We start from the raw sequence: 22,770 nt of genomic DNA on the forward strand, positions 1-22,770 counted from the left end.
CATTGTTCAAAGTTTGCTTTCATTGTGACAAGCACAAAACACTAGCTCGGAGCACTGGCAAAGAGGTCTGCAAACTGAGCCACATGCAACTATGTTACTAGGAACAGGGTCTTTTTAATTATAACAATTGATAGTAAGAAGTTTTTGTTTCATTTCCTCAAAAGCCTTAAATCTATAGGTTTCACTAAGATTCTATTCACAAAAGGTATATCGCAAAATAAAGAGAAAAAAAAGACATTGCTTTTGAATTAAGATATTAATCAAAATTGAAACAAAGCCAGGCGCATACATGTAGCTAGGATCAATTTGGAATTACACAGATTGATGCCTTTGGGTATATTAACCCCTTCACCCCATACCTCTCTTCTGTTTTTATTTCAAAGTCGTGGGTTTTGGTAAACTTTGACCAGTCAAAATTTCAATATGCAACTGCATCTTTGCATACAGTCAGCTACGCTCCTGAAAACTATAGAGCACATTTCATTAACAGGTCATATTAATCATAACCTCAAGTCATCAAAATAAAAGGAATGTCGATGATAGAAACAAGGTAAAAAATAAAATATGTCTTTAAAAGATATGTAAAAAATTTTACAAGAATATGGCAATAGAATGATTTTACTTGCGACAAGAATCTTAAATAAAACAGCCCCCATGTTCTTTTCCCTATCTTGACCGATCCAAAGCTGAGTGGTCATCCTTACGCCCACTGTGTGTAAAAAAATGTTTTAATTGCTTAATTCCCATTCATGGGTACCACTTACAGTCATGCTGTAATCTAACTTTAAGGCTTACGAATGTGACTTCAACTTACTTTGATTATTTAGCTCAGCTGAGCACAAAGTGCTCAAGGAAAGCTATTGTAATCGGTCTATGGCTGGCGTCTGCCGTCCATTGTCTGTCGTCCTGTGTCAACAATTGCTTATAAATATCATCTTCTCCTAAACCACTTGAACAATTTTATTAAAACTTTATAAGAATGATCCTTGGTTGGTGCTGTTTCAAAATTGTTAAAAAAAAAAAATGAATTCCATGCAGAACTCTGGTTGCCATGGCAACCTAGAGGAAAAACTAAAAAAACTTTTCTCAACCAAAACCATAAGGCATAGAGCTTAGATTTGTTGTGTAACATTGTCTTGTAGTTGTCTACCAAGTTTGTTCAAATTATAATGAAGTACATGTAGACCATTGTAAGGTACAATCTTATCTTTTATGTGGTTAGCAAAAATACCTTATATACACAAGAATTTAAAATCCATGGTTCAAAGGAAAGCTATGTTGTGTTGGATGGTACAAGGGAGTTTGTTTAGTGAAGCTGTTAAATGTGTAGTTTCGTCAAATCATCAAAGTATAAGGCAATTTATTGATTTTTTTTGGATGGTGCACTGTCCATTGTTCGTGTGTCTGTACTTAACACCATTTCTTGTGAACACCAAATCATGCCTCTGTGGTCAAAACTGGCTATAGCATGAGGTTTCCTGTAGACTTTAATAGGGTATTCTTGAAAATCTTCTAGTCTGAAACTGCTAGGCCCTGACCTTTAATGATTTGTTTCAAGCATCATATAGTGGTCCTCTACCAAGATTGTGCAAATAATGCCCCTTTGGTCAAAGTCGGTCCCACTCTCTTTGTTGTGGTTGACCTTGACTGTGACCTATTGACCTACTTTCTTATTTTTGAAGCTACAGCAATGAAATTTGGATGATGTGTAGAGTTTTGAAAACAAATAGCAATGTTGTCCTCAGATGACCTTGACTGTGACTTTTTGACCTACTTTCTTGGTTTTGAAGCAGCAGCAATGACAATTTGACCATGTGTACAGTTTTGAAAGCAAATATCAATGCTGTGCTTCGATGACTTTAATAATTATTATTGTAACTTTTTGACCTTAATTATTTTTGAAGACTGTTATGAAATTTTGAGCATGTGTTCAGTTTTAAAACATATATCAATATTAACATTGTCAGGTGACCTTTAGACCTACTTTCTTATTTTTTAAGCTACATTTTTGAAATTAGGACCACATGTACAGCTTTGAGAACAAATATCAAGTTATATTAATTACAAAGGTTAAACACTTTTACTCAGGTGAGCGATTTAGGGCCATCATGGCCCTCTTGTTTTAAGTTGTTGTTCAAGCTTTATTGTCATTATTAACACCAGAGGCCTTATTGGCAATCATCACAATTGTAATTGTTGTACAGACCTTAGAAACTGATTTTCACATAAACATGCAACTTTGTCCACATAATTTCAACAAATATGTATATGTGTAGCAAGTCCAATGCGTGTACCTACAAATATTTGTATATATAAATTGAATAATGTCCCATGATCATCCTCTAAACTAGTTAACACATATAATCAAAATGCTGTCGTTGTACAATTATATGGTTATGTATGCCATACATTATCTCCTTATAATCTGCTTTCTATTTTGATCAGCTGTTGGCCCAGCTTCTAACTCTTGACCTATATATACTCTATTTCAGGGAGCAGGCAATCCACCTGACTATGGAGTTCCTCCTCCCTTATACTCCCTACAGTGCATCTGTAACAGACCAATACAGGATGTCCTGTGTCGTTCATGCGGCTTCATATTTGTTGGCCATGTGCGCAAGAGGTGCTCTGATCACCCAAGCGAGAAGCTCTATTATCTCATGGACACACAAATCTGTCCAAAGTGCAAGTCGTCCAATCTCCTGGAGATGAAGCCAAATGATGGTCAGCCCAAGACAGAGTCTGTACGTCAGCGACATCTGAGTGATAAGCCAGTAAGTGGTGCAGTACCTAGGACGGCCAGCACTGCTAGAAGAGCCAGCACTGGTACTAGTGTCCATAGACTGGAGACTGTTTTTGATCAAGAAAGCTTGGATAGCGAAGTTATCACTGCTTCTAATGCTCATGTTGATCAGGCAAATGTGGAGGTAAAATCTATGCCTCCTTTCATTGGAATGAGAAATCTGAAAATTCAGATGTTAAATCAGAACACACCCTCTGAGAAAGCAAGAGTTGTCCAAACACCTTCTGTAGAAAGTGGTTTAAAGCCATCATTAAGTGATTTTAAAATCACAGTTGGTGGCAGTGGCATACGCAGTGTACAAGAAAAAATAAAAGCTGAAAAAAATGCTCCGAAAGTTGTGAAACCTAATATGGTTGACAGTGAAGTACAGACCGAATTCAATGTCCAAGTTGTAAATGAGCCAGTCCAACAGCCAGCTGTTCCCTACATGAGCAGCAGACATGGTATCCTACACACACAACGGGTCCACAGTTTTTCTGTTGGGGGAGATGGGGATGCCGAGAGCATGCTGACAAAAACAGATGTAAGGTCTACTGTGAAAACTGATCAAAACCAGAATTTAGTTTTTATGAAGTCATCTGCTACTGGCACTACTGAAATACCAAAGTCTACTGCTCTTGCTTCAAGGTTGCCAGCTACAAGCAAAACAGACCTACCAAAGTCATCGATGGCAAATATTATTCAGAGTCCTGGAGCACAAAGTTCCCTCACAAGTGGAGTGTTAAGGCCTTCTGCGCTATCCATTGTAGTTTCACAGATTAATGAGCAGCCAAGCGCATTTCCAAGTGTGTCAGATGAGAAGAGTAATGAAGGTGTGAGGAATATGTACAGATACAGCCCCAGAAAACCCATGGCAGAGTCAGAGGAGTTTAACCTTCTTCAGATGGCCTTGAAACAGAGCAGGTCAAGGTCAAATGAACTTGCTTCTCCAAGATTTAAGTGATCCAAGTGGTGTAACAGTAATTTCTTTTGTTTTTCTTCAAAAGTTCAGGGATATTTCAGATGTAATATACATTGCTTGTTTAGGTTTTGTTCATGTTTATTTGGTTTTTGAATTTCTTTATGCTACTTTGTAACTAGTTATGTACAGTTAACGTTTTCAATGTTTTGATATTGTATGAAGATATTCATGAATAATGATGACAAAATCTTCAATTTACTCACAATACAATTTTGCAGTAACTTACACTGTTCTTTATAAGATTTAAATTAAAGTTCGGTTTTCAATTATGATTATCATAAAATTAAACATGTAAACATACTGATGATGAGTGATATTTTTCATTCATTTCATTTTTACCATAGATCCTGTTTGGATATTGAAGAATCTGATGGGGAGCTTGTAAACTAAAACAAATTCACTTTAATACAAAGATTAAGGAAATAGGGACATATGTTTAACATTGTATCATAGATATTAGGCTGATTGTTCAAATATTTGTTTTGTTAACAATGTTGTTAACTTTCAAACCTTTCTTACTCCGGAAGTTTCATTAACACATTTGTGACCTTCAGTACTTCTTACAAATGTTGAGACAACTGTTTTGGCTCTTCTTGCTTTATTTAGATATATTAGCACATCATAAAATAGTTCATCTATAAAAGTAACTATCCTGTTAACATTGTTATTTACTTAAACAAAATTCGCCTATTATTGTTAAGCTGTTACCATATATTTAATGATGAAATTTTGTGCTAGTCTTGTTTAAGTGCTGCTGCTGTATGGTTTCTGTAGGCTTACCTTAATGTGTACGGTCTATGCAAAGAACTGTGTATGGTCTCCTCATAAATTGACCTGATGTATCTTAAATTTACCTCACCAGAGTGCAAAGTTCATATCATGAGCTATTTTAATCACTCGATGTTTATTTGATAGAAATTGTCAGTAGGCAACTTTCCAACTTCAATGCAAACTTTACATTTACTCTCATTGCTTGGTCCAGAGCTTTTCCAAATTTTATCAACGAAATTCGATCATTATCTTGTTCACTTGGTTACATTGATATACAAATTTAGTGCTATAAACATGTGCCAGGTATTCCCATTGGATGCAGCCAACCAAGCAAGTTTAATATGTTTAACACGATTGGTTGTTTTCAACAGGGCTGACAAGGGCTGTTGAAAGAGCAGCTTTCTAATCAAAAGCGGTTTGCAAAGCCGATCTTTGTTTGATGTCAGTTGAATCGCAGAGCATATCCCTTTTTAATCTTTGTAAATTTCATGGAATCTTAATTTGCCTTTATCTTCGAAAAGAGCGAAGTGTGCGAGCTAAGAGACGTAATTGTTCAAGGGTCAGGTCTGATGGGCCCTGATGTCTGAAAAACCTTGTGGCAATACTCTTAAAGCCACAGTTTCTACCCAATCTCTATGAACTTTGGTGAAAATGCTTGTCTATATGAAATCTGAGTTATCAAATATAAGTCATGTCAGGCGAAAAATTAGCCCATTAAGGCTTATATAAGTGAAACCTAGATCACATTAAATGTTTCTGCCCATTATTCATTAAGACCAACTTGAACTTGGTTTGTTTTTCTCTGAATATAGATGATATTTGAGAACGAGTCATGATAGAGGCTGCATATTTACCCAATGTTCTTTATATTTGGTCAGAACATTTGTCATGCCAGGTTAAAATGCAAGGTAAAATTAATTAAACATCTAATGTTAACAGTTCTGTGGCTGTATTTACATCCCAATCTGATAAGCATAACATTTTATTTAGAATGTATGCCCTTATTAATGTAAAAATTAAGTTCTGTTATAGAATCCCAAGTTTAAAGATGGTCACTTGACATCAATTTGTAGACAATTAAATTTTCATCATCAAAATTTATCAGAATGTTGATCTTTGTAGAGTTCCTTTGTAGGCTGTCTTTCACATTTAGAACAAATTGTCACCTTAATGCAATAACTCAATATCATTTTCTTATTCTACATGCATACTTGCCTTTTACGTCTAAATGTCAAAGGCAAATTTGGCTGCATTGTTAGCAATATATTGATATATATATATATATGTAAATACATTGATTTCCATCTGCCACAATGATACCAACCATATAAAAAATAAAAATTGCTATTCATTTATAATTAGGTGCCTAGTACAATTTAACAACAAGTATAAAGAGTGTTCTTTTGGATTGTTTTCACAGTTTGATGTTAATACTTATGTGAAAAACTACAGAAACAAGTTTAATGCCTAATGGATGAAGTACACACACAATGATAAAGTGTGACTGTTAGACATCAATGGAATAAGCAATGTCTGATTGTCTTCGTAATTCGGGATCAACAAAAAACTTCCATTTTGCTTGAGGGAATATATATTATAAAAAAAAAACTAACCTTGCTTTGCTCATGGAACAAGTCATTAAAATTATGTATTTTTTAATGAATAAGCATAAGTATAGACCTATTATTTTTGTAAATATCGTTTGTAAATATTTTGTTTGAGTTTTTTTTCTTGTTAACAAGAAAGTCCTTGAGATTTTTTTGTTTGTTTAAGAGAAAGTCCTTGAGATTTTTTCCTTGTTTATGTGAAAGTCCTTGAGTTTTTTTTCCTTATTTACGAGAAAGTCCTTGAGCTTTTTTCCTTGTTTACGAGAAAGTCCTTGAGATTTCTTCCAAGATCAGTGATAACTGGCAGTATTATTTGTTCTATCACAGTGTTACTTATTGTTAATTGTTAAAATTGTGTCTTACTAGCCTAATTGATGTTTTTGCATAAAATCAGCGATAGTGTCCAGGCATAGAGACATATTGTCATCATTTTATTCATTCAGAATAATTCCTAAGAAACATTTATTGTTTCAGCCTTGTACCAACATTATTCAAGTTTGATATTTCAAAAAGGTGTCTAACACAGCCCTTGATTGTGTTTCTCATTTCATATCATGCTATTTTAATGGGTAATTAGGGCATATAGTGCTCTGCCTCACTGCGATCTACTTATGTCATAATAGCAATTCCGGTGCTTTTATTATGATGTAGAATAGTTGTTGTGCTAACGTTTATGTGCACATGTAACTCTTGTTTATATTGTTTTGATCTCATGACAAGTATCTCTGATGTTGAAAACCATCTAATTTGAAGTTTTTACTGTAAATAGCTGTTTACAACCAAAAATAAAGTTAAATAAACTTTGTCAATGATTCGTTTCTCTTGTGTACAGGAATATCGTCAGTGTCTGATCTGCACATGCATATTCACGTAGTGTAAGCTTCACGGCGAGAGGTCTGTGACCTGCACTTATTACTTTCATATTAGCTTTACCGATATCAATTACTTTTTCAGAAAGAACAGAACATATAAAAAATATTAATGTATTAAACAGAAAATCTATGATGAATCAAAGGATTCAAATGGATGAGTGAATCATCATCACAGTATTGCATCACCATTTGTAACTACTACATCTTTGTCGGTATTGTTTGTCTCCAGAACAGTTCATACTGGTATTCAATTAAGGAATGAATTGCGGGGTTGATGTCATTATCGGGGTATGAACGCAATTGGGTTGGTCAATGTGTGTGGAGTCCGAAGGACTCCACGCGTACTTTGACCACGCCAATTGCGTTCATATCCCCGATAATGACATCAACCCCGCAATTCATTCCTTATATTTACACCAATAGTTCATTATTTCATTTAAGAATTGTTAAAAATATACTTCATTTCATTTAAGAAAACCTTTCAAAAATCCGTTCTTACCCATTCTGTAAATAGAAAGACCCGACTATAACCGGAAACATATTTTTCAAATGACGTCACAATAACGCGGGAAAAGATCAACCACTTTAAATCACTTAAAAACGTAAAATTTCAACACTTCTGGTACCAATATATTTAAAATATAATAAACTAACCCTTTTAAAAATGTTGATCTATATTTTACGGGACTTGCTGACACAATACAACCAATGACAAGATCAATATCTTTCATGTATATTGTTATGCAATGAATTGCGATCCGAACATATCCGAAGATGTTGCGTTCATCGATTGATGAACGCAATTGCCGAAATGACGTTCATTTAAGGAATGGAAGTTGAGGTGTAAATATAGTTGTGTGAAATCAATCTTGACATCACTTTTGCAAATGCATCAGGCCTTCATCCTTTCTACCAACCACTTACCTTGATGTCAGAGTCAGGGGGATGTTTATGTTGGTAAGATATTAGTAAAGTCCTTGAGGTCACAGAGCAATGTATATGTTGGTAAGATATTAGTAAAGTCCTTGATGTCTCAGAGTCAGAGCAATGTATATGTTGGTAGATATTAGTAAAGACCTTGAGGTCACAGAGTCAGAGCAATGTATATGTTGGTAAGATATTAGTAAAGTCCTTGAGGTCACAGAGCCAGGGCAATGTATATGTTGGTAAGATATTAGTAAAGTCCTTGAGGTCACAGTCAGAGCGATGTATATGTTGGTAAGATATTAGTAAAGTCCTTGAGGTCACAGAGCCAGGGCAATGTATATGTTGGTAAGATATTAGTAAAGTCCTTGAGGTCACAGTCAGAGCGATGTATATGTTGGTAAGATATTAGTAAAGTCCTTGAGGTCACAGAGCCAGAGCAATGTATATGTTGGTAAGATACATTGTATTAGTTAAGTCCTTGAGGTAACAGAATCAGAGCGATGTGTATGTTGGTAAGATATTAGTAAAGTCCTTGAGGTCACAAAGTCAGAGCGATGTATATGTTGGTAAGATATTAGTAAAGTCCTTGAGGTCACAGAGTCAGAGCAATGTATATGTTGGTAATATATTAGTAAAGTCCTTGAGGTCACAGAGTCAGAGTGATGTATATGTTGGTAAGATATTAGTAAAGTCCTTGAGGTCACAGTCAGAGCGATGTGTATGTTGGTAAAATATTAGTAAAGTCCTTGAGGTCACAGAGTCAGAGCAATGTGTATGTTGGTAAGATATTAGTAAAGTCCTTGAGGTCAGAGAGTCAGAGCATTGTATATGTTGGTAGGATATTAGTAAAGTCCTTGAGGTCACAGAGTCAGAGCAATGTATATGTTGGTAAGATATTAGTAAAGTCCTTGAGGTCACAGTCAGAGCGATGTATATGTTGGTAAGATATTAGTAAAGTCCTTGAGGTCACAGAGCCAGAGCAATGTATATGTTGGTAAGATACACTGTATTAGTTAAGTCCTTGAGGTAACAGAATCAGAGCGATGTATATGTTGATAAGATATTAGTAAAGTCCTTGAGGTCACAGAGCCAGAGCAATGTATACGTTTGTAAGATATTAGTAAAGTCTCTGAGGGCACAGAGCCAGTGCAATGTATTTGTAAGATATTAGTCAAGTCCTTGAGGTCATAAGCCAAAGTAATGTATAGGTCTGTAAGATATTAGTAAAGTCCATGAGATCACAGAGCCAGGGCAATGTATATGTTTGTAAGATATTAGTAAAGTCCTGGAGATCACAGAGCCAGGGCAATGTATATGTTTGTAAGATATTAGTAAAGTTCTGGAGTTCACAGAGCCAGGGCAATGTATATGTAAGTAATAGATGAATGACCCATGGGCAAACAATTCTATTGTGTTGTCAACATAACTAGAGATTCATTTTTTGAAAAAAGCACTTGTCTCCCCCATTGTGTGGTTGTAGCTGAGAATTTTCAATGGTGGACATGAAATTTGTACTTTTGGACTGGAGAGGAACTAACTTTGACCTTGGAAGTTTGGCCTATTCACCTATATTCAATAGTGAACATCTACTGCATTAGATCTCAAAATCAATAGGGGTCATCTACTAATCATGACCAACTTGCATCCCAAGTCCCAAGCATTCTTTAGTTAGTGAGCGGAATCCTGTTTTTTCACTCCAAGGTCACTGCGCCCTTGAACTTACTGACATACCAAGTATGAAGCTTCTGGGTGGAAGCTTTCTTCAATTATTGAGAAGAAACCCCTTTTCAACTTAAGCTCACTACCAACATATCGTTTTCACCTGAAGGTCATCACAACCTTGACCTTTGAGCTACTGATAAAAAAAATCAAAAGGGTCGACTAATCATGACCAACTTGCTTACCAAGTATGAAGTTCCTTGGCCCCGGAGTGTTCTTTAGTTCTTCAGCGGAAACCGTTTTTTCACCTCAAGGTCACTGCGACCTTGACCTTTGACCTACTGATCTCAAAATCAAAAGGGGTCATCTTCTAGTCATGACCAACTGGCATACCAAGTATAAAGTTCTGAAGTCCAGGCATTCTGTAGTTATTGAGCAGAAATTAAGTGTGACATACAAACAAATGGCCAATCTACTTTCTGACTTAAACTTATTCAATATTTTCAATAAAGCTACAATAATTTATTTATTTAAGTTGGGCCAAATTAGGTGCATGTCAGTGGATGCAAAAATTAGGAAAACATTAATATGACTTGAACACTCTTTAATATAGGCAGAATATAAGTATCTATCATGTGTTTTCGGTTCAGATAGAAAAATCCGACCTGAGGTCAGGCACTTAAGCCGTTAACGAGGCTTGCCGAGTTACCAGCCATACAGCATGTCCAAGGGTCGGATTTTTCGATCCGGAATGGAAAAACATGATTGATGTTTGATCTTGCATACCTAAAATTATGAATTTGTGGAAAAATTGACATAGAAAACGCACTATTGTACATTTCACCAAAAAGCGTGTACGACGGAGTGTACTGACGTCATAAAGCGCAGTAATTTTAAATCTCTATTGACGTCAAATAGTTCCTCTAAGAATCACTCTTTTACGATTATTTATTTGCAATTTTAATTAAAAGTATTGCATACTTATATTTTTAATTGCGCTTTATCGAAATTGCATAATATACTTTTTATAAACCATACAATAAAAGAAGTGGCGTGTTGTTGCGCGTGACTCATCTTACATGGGGGGTGTAAGCACTGGTCACATGACAGGAAACACACATCCGGTATGCAAGAAAGGCCACTAATATATATATAAATATATGGCCCCAATTTCTCGAACTTTCTTGCTTATTTCAGTAAATTTCTTGATTTTACTAAGATATTACAAAATAAAAATTACTTCAACATTATCATCATAAAATTAATTTCCCTTTTTAAAAGTCCAATATCTCTTCAGAATGTAAATATTACACAAATTATACCAAAACAAATATAGTGAGCTTAGCTTAAATCTGCATAAAGGAATTGAGGGCTTGGGAATTACCATGACAAAAGAGGGTAAGTCTAAAGACGACATTTAATTTATATATCACCTTTATTACAAATTTATATATCACTAATATTACATAAACATGTTTATACTAAAATAATAAACACTACAATGATTAAGTATGGGCACATATTGCACATGGTCGAGTGTTCGTGAATAGGAATATTTGGCACAATATCACAGCTTGCCTTGGTCAATCCCAGCTGGAGTATCTTAAGTTTTTCTATAAAGCTTTATGATTTCAGCTGTAGAAGAGCCTGAAATAAATTAAACGTTAAAGTGTTAGTCTGTGATTGTTTTTCTGATTTGTAACTATTTGGAACACATGACTACCCCGGTCGTACCACAATTGTTTCCCGCTTTAAGAAAAATCCTTAAACTAAATTTGGGAAAGAAATATCAACTGCATTTGGAACAACCCGACTTCATGATGCAGGTTTAAGTCTGGTCATCTATGTCTTGTTGCCATCAAGTCTTAGCTGCCTTAATGTCTAATTGTAATTAAATATATGTTGGAACAACCCGACTTTAGGGAGCAGGTTTAAGTCTGTTCAGCTACCGGTATGTCTTGTTGCTATCAAGTCTTACTTGCCTTAATGTCTAAGTGTTAAAAATATATATGTATATGTCAAGTGTTCTTCTACATGTACAACTCCATTTAAGGTCTTAATTGTTGTAACCAGAGCTGTATCAGTCAGGTGACAAATGCCCCCAATTGAGCCTTTTCAGACGAGCCATTATAAGAGCACAGAAGCTTTAATGGAAGCCCCTGTTCTATATGTTCTTACAGGAATTAATGAGTTATAGTTTCCAGTTTAACATGTATGGGTCTTGCTGACAGAAATAAGTTAGTTCAAGGTATAATTATGCAATGCATTTTTTGTACAGATATATATATATATATATATTATAGGCAGCTGCTTAAACGTCAATTGAAGTGGTAACCAATATGTTTACAACAAGTTTGAGGACTGTAGGTCCAAGTGTTCTCTTAGACTTCATGTTAATTGGACAAGGTTTTTGTTTTCAAAGTAAATGTTACCCTAACCTGTTGACCTCAAAATCAATAGGTGTCATCTGCATGTTATGACCAACCTCATTACCAAGTCTTTTCAATCAGACATGGTTTTTGTGATAACGTTCACCACAACCATGACCCTTGACCTACTAAACTAAAAATCATTAGGGGCCATTTGCTGGTCATAACCAACCTACCCACTGGGTTTGAGAACTGTAGGGCCAAGCATGCTTTGGCTATCAATTGGACAAACTCTTGGTGTTATTGGTCAATATGACTGTGACCTTTGACCTACTGACCAAATCAATACGGTCATCTGCTGACCAAACTCCCTACCAAGTTTGAGGACATAAGGCCCAAGCATACTCTATTTATCAACCTAACAAGCTTTTAGAGTTCAAGGATACTACAAACCACAAGCTCAGTCTACTGACATCAAAATCAATAGGGGTCTGATTCATATGCCGGTCATGGTATGCTCCTCCTATTAAAACTAAGCCATCCATGTAAACACAATAACAGTGCAGTAGATAATCCATACACAATTACAATTACCTTGTTGGCTGCCTCAAGACTGCTAATAAGCCCCGACAGTTGTTCTCTGTTGAGCTCCATGGAAACAGTTTTCCGTCCGTCTGTCATCTGTACATCGAGGTCAACAGAGAGTAGCGGCTCATGCACAGTTGATAACTTATCACTCCCCATCACCAACTGAAATAAAGGATATTCATACCAAAAAACTTAAGACTCAATTAGGATGTTTCTTACGCAAGTTTTTATGCACCCTAAGGGCAGTTTTCCAGAGTTCAGACTAACTTTGTACATAAAGATGACATGTTGTATGCAAGACCAAGTCCCTACCTAAAAGGTTTAGGTCAATCATTGTGGAATGCTGCTTATACAGTATAGTTGGTAGTGTCCAGGCGATAACTTTGTAAGGCACTGAGGAATTTTTAAATAAATTGGCAGATGTATGGCATAGTTGGTCGAAGGTCTTTAACTTTGTCATGAAAAGATGTATTTTAAAACTTCTTGTCACATGTGTTGGGTACATAAGACAACATGTAGCATGCAAAACCATTGTCCTACCTCATGATCCCTACCTCTTCTTTCATCACTACCCTAAACTTGAGGTTAATCATTATGGCGTCTTGAATATTTTCATAGTTATAAGTTTGCTCTTCCTGCATGTAGACTTATCAGTAATTGCATTATCCACCCGAACATGATGGCATTACGGGGGCATTTGTCACTTAAGGTGACAACTCTTGTTTTGTGACTAATTTCAAATATACAATCATGAGAGAAGATTATTTAAATCACTACATTGTTACAGATGATAAGAACTAATTACCATTTATTCACCTCAGTTGGAGGAGAGTATATTTATACACCACAGCAGACTCAGAATTTGTACCTTAAGTTTCCAGTCGAAGTCTGTCATAGTTGCGTGTGAGATGGCATGGCTGTCTAGGAGAAGTTGGTTCCGTATGTCTTTTTCCCGGCTTGTCAATACATCACATACAACAGACTGGTACTCTTCCCTGATCCCACTGAGCTCACTCAACAACTGAAATCAAATAAAGGCTCTTTTAGCTGTTTATGTGTATACCTGTATGGTAAACATTTTTAAATTTCCATTCTTTATTACATGCTGTCTGAGACTGACTAACATTTAGCTTTCGAATATTTCAGTGTTTAACTTGAACAATCATGTCTACAATTTGGAGATCAGACAGGAGGTAATTTCTATATTTGAAGGGTGATAACTCTTGAGTGACTAAAACGATTTGGCTGGTTATCAAACTTGTCTGAGACATTATATCCATACACATTTTGACTAAATTTGGTGATGATTGGACAAAGGCTTCTAAAGTAATGATTGTACAAGACCACTTAAGGTAATTTCTAAAATAAAAGGGCGATACCTTTCGAGTAACCAGAGCGATGTTGCTGGCATTCAAATTTGTCTAAGATATCATGCCCATACACATTCTGACCACATTTGGTGATGAATGGACAAAGACTTCTAAAGTTATTGATCAGACAACATACTGGACACTGCCTGCCCGTATGCCGCTGGTAAAACTATGATACATCTTCTTCAATGAAAGGTTATATAAAATGATGAATCATCAGATCCCTTTTAATTAGCGGAATATGATTATTCATTTTTTGGATTATAAAAGTATTGCAACATGAATGATATTTCTGTAATGTCTTTTTATCAGGGCTGAGTATCAAATGAAATGATCGATTCAAAATGACAAATTTCCAATATATGATATGATATTTTCCTAGGATTAAAATTGCAACAAATAAAGATTACAGTTTACGAAGAACTGTCAACATATTGACCTTTTTATTCCCATAAAAGGCAACACGGGTGAACATACGATCACGTTTTAAACATCAGGGCAATTCAGGGCAATTGGTTGCATTTCGCTTAAGAAATATCATGGTACCAATGCTGAGTGTTGAGAACGTTTGCAAAAGATGATTGACGTGACTCTATTTGAAGAGTCTTGTTCGAGATTAAAGTTGTGCCGATCGGTAAGTTTGATTTATTTTTCCCCGGATGCAGTGAGCTTCCCTGTCGTTGCACTTAGTTTAAAAGAACTTAAGTGAGCTGGATGATCTTGATTGTCACAACTTCCAATAATTTAACACTCACCATTTTAATTTAAGTTGGATATCTTTTGTTAATGAATAATAACCGATGAGTAGGGAGTAACAGTTTTGATCGATACTCGAACGTTTGATACAATTAATGTACCGAACGTCATATACCATTATCATATCATGCAAGCAGAAGTACTCAGTCCAACTTGTTATTAAATATTTAGTATTTACTTATATACTTTCTTTACTGAATAGTAACTGTTTACTTTTCTTTTAAATATATATCAATTCATGCATATGTGTCAAGCAGGGTTTCCGCCAGGAAATTCATAAGGCATGTCGGGAGGGGAGGGTTCAGGAGGAGTTTTCCCCACGTCGATTTTTTTTTATTTTCGTAATCAAAATGGTGCAATTTCCTGCATTTTAAACAAGTTTACAGTTATGTTCCTATGATTTAGAATTAAGAACTCAAGTCAGCTTTACATTAAAAATATTTGCGAAAAGGTTTAAGTGTTTCTCTTTATTTATTATTGGTATTTCTCAAGTATTCTGACAATACCATATCGACGATATTGATCGACTCATGATTCGTTTAGTGTGTGTATTATTTATATTGACACCGTTGACATCACAGCAAAATGTGTAAAACACACGGTCTGCATGCTGGAACCCAAAAGAGCACGGAGAAAAGCGACTGCTCGTGTGTGTATTTAACGCTTCAACAGCTAATAATTTTAAAGCCGGGTCAGCTAATTAATAACTAAAAGGGAATGTAATGTGTATTTTCACTAACCTTAGTATGTGAGCGCTTGTAGAATGATTCAATAGAAGCCATGGAAGGTTTACATTTCGACATGTTGGAATTCTTATACAGAAAGATTTCTTTTTTTCATATGAACATAGTAAAAAATCAAGTTGACATGACATGTTTTGATAGGTATTATCTTTTCTTCGACCATGCTTCTCAATTACAATTTAATAATTTATAAACAAAAGGACAATTAACCAACGGACTCGGGATCAATTAACAAAATAAAATGACACATAATTTATGTTACCGAAATCAATTAACACTTATTGTTTACTTTGCAATCATAAGTGATTATAGGGATGAAGGTCGCAATTACGACAGTGGTGTTTTTTTCACACATTCCCATTTTGATAAAGAAAAGGAGGAGTTTGGTTAATTGCACTGTCGATCCTCACCGACACGCCTTCATGGTGTCGTCGATCCTGAATGGCTGATACAAATGCCGTAATAGTACCGACATGCCTTCTGGCTGTCAGTCAACCGTTGCAATCGCAGCAAAACTGTGTATTGTCAAAACTGATGATTGTTTTGATAAGGCTTGTCGCTGTACGTATTAAAGCATGTCAGCATAATTAATGCGTGTTGGTAATTAGCCTTGCAAGCGGGAGGCATGTCGGGCCCGACAAGCCATAAAGGCCTGGCGGAAACCCTGGTGACAAGTATAATGATTTATATTCTTAATGTTGGACAGTATAGAGTCTTTACCATATTTGGTAAACAAGTTCTTATACCTGATCTTTACTCCAACAGTGTTTGACTGCCTGCCTGTACAGTTCTGTGTATGCATCAGCCAGGCTCCACCATTCCTGAAGGCTCCATACCTTTGAGTAGTCATCATACTTGGGCTTTGTGCGGTGACAGATACCATCCACTAGCTTATGCAGCAACTGAAATCGAATCCCTAGACATTCAATGTTTCAACGGACAAATCATGTGATTAGTTGACTGTATTTTCCCACCTAGAACGGTGATCCGTTTTTAAGAAGACCTCTAACTTGCCCATGAAATCTGGTGTTTTTTGAATGTCCCGGAACAACATATTTTCGACCACAACCTATTTTCGACCGCCCCCTGAAAATAGGTTAAACACTTCTATTTTGCGTCACTTCCGGTAAAATAAGCTCCATTTGTTAACCATAACAGTAGAACTGTCAGAAAACTTCATTTGAAAAAGAATAGGAATGCTACTGTTAAAAAAACTTCAGTTTTACTTGAAACAACACCAATTAGTCATTTTAATTGATGCCAAATTATAACCTTCATTTATAATGATTTCACTTGTAAAATACTTCTTTAAAATCGTGTTGTTTTTGTTTGCCAGATTTAACATATCTACCAGAGCCTTAAACCTATGCCCTATCTTTTTCTAAGTATAGTGCACAACATTAAAAGCACATCAAAATATGGTCAGGGCTTTTTCTGCCCATTTTGGGAAAAAGACCCTGGACATTTTGGGAAATTTTGCGTCGTGAAAATGCCGAAATTGGGAAATTTTACAGTTCAGAGAAAAAGCTGTCTAGTCTCCTGCGAATTAGGAAATGATTTAATATTAGTTTATTTACCCTTTTAAAGACCCAAAATGGCTGAAATATCAATCCTTGGGGTGTAAATATCTATTGCAATAAATCATGACAGATAATAATTGATACTGATCTCTGAATGTGATGAAAATCAATGATTTCTGAAATCAATTATCAAAAAAACTTGACATCACATGATTTATTAGGATGTTGCAAATGAAACAATACAGATAAAAAGACTTTCTAAAAAAAAATAAAAAAATATTTTTTATTGGGATTTTTTTTTTTATTGGGATTTTTTTCTGAAGATTGGGAAAAATACCTTATATTTTGCTTTGGGAATGGGTCCGATAGTCGGACCCGTGGGTACTATAGAAAAAGCCCTGATGGTATATTGCTTATTCTAAAATTAATGAAATTTATCTACAGGTAACTATCTTGAATTATAATTGGGTTCTCAGTTATAATAAAATTATACATATTGCAGCCTGGGCAGGTCATATGAGGCTCATTCAGAGTTGGGCCAGTGGTACCAGGTTTCATGATGGGTGAATTTATTATTTTATACCCATGTGAAAGCCATTAGAAGGGATGATGCATTCCTTTGCCCCTCTTGTGGTGATAAGTAACTTTAAAGTGACTGCATGGCAAATATGTAAAAAATTAATTACTTTTTTAAAAAATAAAATACTTTAAACAGTTAAAATAAGTTATACAAATTATAATGAACTAGAAATGTGTCCATAGGACACGGATGCCCCCACTTCGATTTTTTGTCACAGAAAATAAGCCATAATGATTATTCAGGATAATCTGCACATATAGGATAAGTTGAGTTGAGTTGGGTTTTACGGCATCGCAAGACTGTATAGGTTATATGGCGCCATTCAGGCAGGAAAAAACTTGTTGGATCCACATCTCATTTACATCGAGATGATATTTTTTAAGTATTGTTGGGAAATAAAGGGCCCTAACTCCTAAATGATTAAAGCGATTTCCATGGCTATCGAACTTGATCAAGATATTATGGTCACAATCATGTATGTAAAGTTTGGTGAGGATTGGACACATACTTTTCAAGAATTAGATTGGAAACATATATTTTTGAAGTATTTTTGGCAAAAAAGGGCCGTAACTCCTAAATGACTAAAGCGATTTCCATGACTATCGAACTTGATCAAGATATTATGGTCACAAACATGTGTTTAAAGTTTGGTGAGGATTGGACAAACAGTTTTCAAGAATTAGATCGGAAACAATCTTCGGGACGTATTTTTCAAGTCTTTTTTTGCAAATAAAGGGCCGTAACTCCTAAATGACAAAAGCGATTTCCATGGCTAAGGAACTTGATCAAGATATTATGGTCACAAACATGTGTTTAAAGTTTGGTGAGGATTGGACAAACGGTTTTCAAGAATTAGATCGGAAACAATCTTCGGGACGTACGTACGTACAGACAGACAGACGTACGTACGGACAAGGGCAACCCTATATGCCGCCACTTTGTGGGGGCATAAAAATATTGTGCACAAACTTTTGACTGGTGCATAAGACGGGGTCAATTCGACCCCTAACTTTGCCCATGAAATCTGGTGTTTTTTGTATAGACTCGTTTATAAGACGTGGTCGATTTTTTTTTGTGATAATGTTCAAGCTAAACAGTAAATTATCAACGAAATTTGTTGATTTGTTTAAAGAAAATCGCCAATTTGGCCCAAAATACAATTTCAATATTTTTCAAACCCACCCAGTTTTTGCACAAACCTGTTTAGATGTTTGGGACTAAAAGAATCCTGTATAACACGTCTATTATTTTAGAGTAATTTCGGCCTAGTCCAAATAATTGTACGTTGACAGATTTTTTTTAGATTTTTGATATGGCAAATCCTTCACATACAAATTGTTTAGTATCAAAAGTGGGTAGTTGTTCCGGTCAGGATTCCGGGTTAAAGCATATAGCGTCTATAAAATATCATAAAAACAAGAAATATTACCAGATAATGTTATTTTATATTAGTTCCGTACGCAAACAAAAAAATATCCAACTTATAATTATGAGTTTGACGGCTTTTCTTCATTTCATTTTGTCAAAACATAACGATATATACATGAAGGGCACCTGCAAGGCTTCAGGGCACAGTTTTAAATCGCTCGGAACATTTCGGACATGGCTGAGTTGTTACGATTGTATAACGAGGTCTATCTCGAAGCTTTGTCGGAGGAGGCCGAGTTATTATGATTGTTCCCCTTCGCATATAATTATTATCTGTGTCAAGTCAACTTTCGTTTTATTGGAAAGGTAAACAACTTGTTTTTATGCATTAAATGCTTGTTTAGTGCAAAATAACATTTCACTTACATGGTAAAATATGAATATAACTCTTTATGATCAATTTCAGACATAAAATACTTCACTTAATACAATTTCAATATTTTTAAAACACCCCCCGTTTTTTTGCACATTCCCGTTTAGACGTTAGGGATTGGAAGAATCCCGTATAACACGTCTATTATTATAGACTAAATTTCGGCCATGATTTGAAGGTTCTCAGAAGATTATTGATAATTGATTTTTTTATCATACAGCAGTGCTCCAGCTAGCCCGTTTTTCAATGGCGCAGCGCCCGTGCCCCTTTTCTTACCGCCCTGCCCCCTTTTTGAGTAGTGCCCTTTTCACAAATGCTCTATTAGCACCAATTATCCCGTTTGTGCCCTTTTTACTATTGAAATCATTATAAAAGATCGGCAGCCCTTAATCCGCTGTCATAATTGAGACAAATTACGTAATACTTATGATAATAGTGTTCCCGCTAGGTGTCACCATGCCCCCATTGACTGCTTAAAATATGCCGTACTGCCCTTTCATCTTACCATGTGCCTTGTCCAAGTCATATGACAGCTAATTGTGTATTTGTGTAGTGAGCAGACGACCTGTGTATTCATAATCGGTCATCTTCTAATCCAATAATTAAGAAGAGACAAATAGGGAAACATCGGCAGGAGGCGGAGCTATTGAATATCAGCCAATCAGAATATACATTGAGAATTCGTTCATTTAATGATGAAAATTCGTAAATGCGATAGAAAATGCGAAGGGATGGTGAAAAATGTTGTCAAGCACAATTAAATCTTTTAAAATAATTGTTAATTGTATTGTACTGAAGAAAATCGTCATTTTAACATTGTTGATTTGAAGCAGAGGGTCACGGCCAATTGTAAACATAACAAAGGTGGCGCTAACACAATCAAATACTTCACTATTTCAGTAAATGTTTTTTAAAGTTTATTTGTAAAATATTATTGATGAAAATTTCATTGTAACCCAGAAATATATGCTGATGCTTTATGTAGTGTTTACCTATCGTGGTTATGATCATGTCAAAATTCGCCGAAACCGCCATTTTGTCAGAACGAATTTCGGAGTTATTTTATCAATGTTCTATGTTTTATAAGTGATTTTTAAAGAAAGGGCAGTGATTTTTATTGTCATTTTATTCTAAAACATTAGCATATTAAACATTATTTTACCAAAGACAATTAAAAACAGCCAGGCTGAATGTAACATTCGTACCCAATCCCGATCGTACCAAACTAAGATTCGTCACCTACATATTTGTTTTTTGTGTATTTATTTATTTGATTGCTTCAAATGTTTAACTGTCTTCGATTTTTGGAGAAATATGTGACATTGCACTAAAGGAGACTCCAGACAAGTACAATCATACTACCACAGACAAAAAGACAAATTTTAATTTTGATATTATTCAAACACACCCTTCCAAATTTGGAGAAAAAAACAAACTTTTTTTGTTCAAGTCTGGAAATCATGGAAAATGATTTAAATTGAGTATGAAAACAAATCAAATTCTAGGTGGAGACCCGCCCCCCCCCCCCCCACAAAACAACAACAAACAAAAACAACCTTGTGACAGGGGTGGACCCCTCCCACAACCACCCCCAATCGCCCCTACACGACTCATGTAGTTGCCCTTTTCAAAACTCCGCCCTGCCCTTTTCAAATCCTGGCTGGAGCACTGTACAGACACCTTTGTTTACATCCAGAATGTTGATCACAATCATTTGGATTTTTGAGAATGGCTGGAGTTAACATTTGAATTTGGGGAATCTTGACCGCCCTTGCGACAATTTGATTATGTCTGAACATATTATTTCCACAATTTCATTCTTCGTGCCACTAGAAGTATGGCAACAAACACCATACTGGGACATCTACACGGTGTCAACAATGAAAATTAACTAAATATTGATATAATTTGTATTTTTATGATGTATGCTTACTTGGGGGCAATTATTCGATTCGTATTTCATTAAAAGCTCGATGCTTTCATTCGAATAGATGGGGTCATCCATTTTGCAACACCTGCCTTATCAGATATATAACGAAATGTTTCATTGGCCGAGTCGCTTCAATTTAAGCCAATCAATTAATAGCTTTCTAATCTAGACTGGTTAAAAATCATACTTTATTTGTTTCAGTCTTTTACTAAACCGGTTCAATGTATAATTCAGACGCCGGATTCTTCATTTAACCTTTAGCCAATTATATACATCATACTACCGGACTTAACTTTATATAAAACATTTGACTATTTTCAGTGCAGTTTTGAAGTAGAAACCGGGGTGCATTCTGGACAAAATTTTTGAAATGTATGGAGTGTAAATAAATGCCAACTGTTTTTAAAACAGCATACAACAATGTTTTCTTGTTTTTCAATTGCAGATACCACGGACCTTTATAGGCCCCTGCAGATAGAAAAAAAGCCTTTTGAGAAAACATAATCTCGACTGACCTATAATTTTCTATTTCTGGACAAAGGCGCATCTACCAAGGTTATGACAACAACTTTACTGTTGAAGCTAGAAACCGCCTAAAACATCCAAATTACCTAAACCTGCTCTATTCAGTCTCCACACTTTGGACAGCACATTATATATTTGTCACATCTTTATTACTCACTATCCACTCCGTTGCACAACCTTATGCGCCGTGTCGTGAAATCATGTAGGTCTGGAAGAGCGTCTGGACACGTCGACATAACCTGATCATGAACTGGTTCGAATTTCAATCCACGATACCACTGTTCATGGGAAGATGGTTGTTTGTCCGGAAGACCATGTACTTACAGTATATGAATGTTATAAGGCTTATGTCGAAATATCACTCTAGCAGTCATGGTGGGTGTGCAAGTTCTAAGTGGTCAACAGATCTACATTTAGCTGCATGTCAGTTCCGGTGATCACTAGTATCGTGGATTGTCGGTTCCAGTGATCACTAGCGTCGTGAAATGTCGGTCCAGGTTATCACTGGCGTCGTGGATGGTTGGTTTTGGTGATCACTAGCATCGTGGTTTGTCGGTTCCGGTGATCATAAGAATCGTGGATGGTTGGTTCCGGTGATCACTAGTATCGTGGATTGTCCGTTCCGGTGATCACTAGTGTCGTAAAATGTCGGTCCAGGTTATCACTAGCGTCGTGGATTGTCGGTCCCGGTGATCACTAGCATCGTGGATGGTTGGTTCCGGTGATCACTAGTATCGTGGATTGTAGGTTCCGGTGATCACTAACGTCTCGAAATGTCGGTTCCGGTGATCACCAGCATCGTGGATGGTTAGTTTTGGTGATCACTAGCATCGTGAATTGTCGGTCCAGGCGATCATTAGCATCGTGGATTGTCGGTCCCGGTGATCATAAGCATCGTGGATTGTCGGTTCCGGTGATCACTAGCATCGTGGATGGTTGGTTTTGGTGATCACTAGAATCGTGGATTGTCGGTTCCGATGATCACTAG

General features: G+C 35.9%; 1 protein-coding gene across 1 annotated transcript; it reads right to left on the minus strand.

The window, feature by feature from the left end:
- Positions 1–11,003: 11,003 nt before the first annotated feature.
- LOC128226892 (COMM domain-containing protein 8-like) lies at positions 11,004–21,398 on the minus strand. The gene is made up of 5 exons (XM_052937004.1): positions 21,261–21,398; positions 16,173–16,328; positions 13,426–13,578; positions 12,564–12,719; positions 11,004–11,247 (listed from the first exon to the last, which is right to left on the minus strand). Exons 1-5 carry the CDS (start codon positions 21,330–21,332, stop codon positions 11,224–11,226), a joined length of 561 nt encoding a protein of 186 aa, XP_052792964.1. The 5' UTR covers positions 21,333–21,398; the 3' UTR covers positions 11,004–11,223.
- Between the last annotated feature and the right edge of the window lie 1,372 nt (positions 21,399–22,770).

Source organism: Mya arenaria, chromosome 3 (genome assembly GCF_026914265.1).
Source record: "Mya arenaria isolate MELC-2E11 chromosome 3, ASM2691426v1".
NCBI classification, from domain to species: domain Eukaryota; kingdom Metazoa; phylum Mollusca; class Bivalvia; order Myida; family Myidae; genus Mya; species Mya arenaria.